At 37.7% G+C, this 1,630-nt stretch overlaps 1 protein-coding gene across 1 annotated transcript in view; it reads right to left on the reverse strand.

The window, feature by feature from the left end:
- LOC106877272 (DNA (cytosine-5)-methyltransferase 1) overlaps positions 1–1,630 on the reverse strand; it is a 60,528-nt gene that overhangs the window by 29,516 nt on the left and 29,382 nt on the right. Inside the window, exons 17-18 of the mRNA XM_014926136.2 lie at positions 1,199–1,271; positions 107–160 (exon numbers count right to left, since the gene is read on the reverse strand). Coding sequence (XP_014781622.1) covers positions 107–160; positions 1,199–1,271 — 127 coding nt within the window. The remainder of the gene's footprint in view (positions 1–106; positions 161–1,198; positions 1,272–1,630) is intronic.

The raw sequence follows: 1,630 nt of genomic DNA on the forward strand, positions 1-1,630 counted from the left end.
GAGAGAAAGCAAGATGTGAGACGAGAGAGAGTGAAATACTGAGATGTAAGAGAGAGAGTGTGAGTGAGTAAAGTAAGAAAGCAATGAAGATGATATAGAAACTTACCTTGGTGTTTCTACTTGCCACATGACGGATTGGTTTTTCTGAGTCATCTCCTTTCTGGAAGGGAAGAAAAGAGAATATCTCGGTACTTGCTCCACATGCTTGAATGAATATATATATATATATATATATATATAACTATATGAGACTAGTTATATATCTATTAGAATGTCAATTAAAGCACATTCCCCATTTGAGCTACCTGATGTCATCCACAGTTACAATATAATTTTCACTGGATCTACATCAGCAAATCCGCAGTGTTTGTCGACAGAACTACATAAAAAAATGTTTATTCCCCAGAGAAACAAAGGTCCACCCATCAACATACAACAACCACTGATGTGCTGCATCCTCTTGTCACCTCAACTGTCCCCCACATTGGATTCTGCTCTCAGAGCTGCAATGTTTTTTTGGGTTTTTTTCTCCAACCACTGAAGATAAATATGAACTCAAGAGACAGAGAGAAAAGAAAAACTATTAAAAGGTTTTAAAAGGTTCCCCACTTTCCCAGCCAAAACACATTAGCAAGGGCTGACATAACAGTCACATCAACTTCTTCAACACTGAAGTCAAAGGATGAACGGCAGGGGGGATCCTGTGGATATTCATTGGACTCCTTTTAGTGTGATCCCTTGGAAGAAATCTGAATTTCATCCAAAAAATTGTACTTTTATTGATCAAAACACAAGTCATTAAAAATATTAGATTGTGTCAGTGTTAGGGTTATAAAGGATCCCAGCCTGCCACACATTCTAATTCCATTCCCTTACTGTCCTAGTTGAACAACTCTAGTGTTGGGGCCACAATAACAACATCAGGATAAGGTTAACTTTGGAGCAGGAGGTGGGGAGGAAAAGAAGGCATCTAAGACACTATCCAGTTTAACACTACTGTAAACTGGGTACTTCTTGGGTACCCTTAATGGAATTTACTGTATTGCATAATTTCAGACAGGACCTATGAATCTTTCAGACCATGGTTTCTGCAGGCATTTGCTAAATAGACATTTGGGGCTGGGTCTCAGTCACACTGATTTCATAAATATGACCCTTCTTCTCTGATTAATTTACAAATACAAAACATAACAAATACCTTTACAATATTTTCATCATCATCACTTTGGATTTCATCTTCATCAGCTTCAGCAACAGCAATGTTAGGACATCTTGTTAAAGATAAAGATTAAATAAATAAAATTTCTGTATCAGAAACTGAAAGCTTTGAGAAGGGAAATAGAAGTAATAATCTTTTCTACTGGAATCACAAGGCCTCAAATTTGGGAGAAGAGATTAAGTCAATTACATCAACCCCGGTGTGTAAGTGGTACTTATTAACTGATCCTGAAAGGATGAAAGGCAAAGTCAACTTCACTAGAATTTGAACAGAGAACATAGCAGCAGATGAAATACCGCTAAGCATTTTGCCTGGTGTGTTAACGGTTCTGACAGCTTGCTGCCTTAATAATAATGATAACAATAATCTTTTCTACTGTAGGCACAAGGCCTGAAATGTTGGGGGGGGGGG

This window comes from Octopus bimaculoides, chromosome 23 (genome assembly GCF_001194135.2).
Source record: "Octopus bimaculoides isolate UCB-OBI-ISO-001 chromosome 23, ASM119413v2, whole genome shotgun sequence".
In the NCBI taxonomy this organism is placed as follows: Eukaryota; Metazoa; Mollusca; class Cephalopoda; order Octopoda; family Octopodidae; genus Octopus; species Octopus bimaculoides.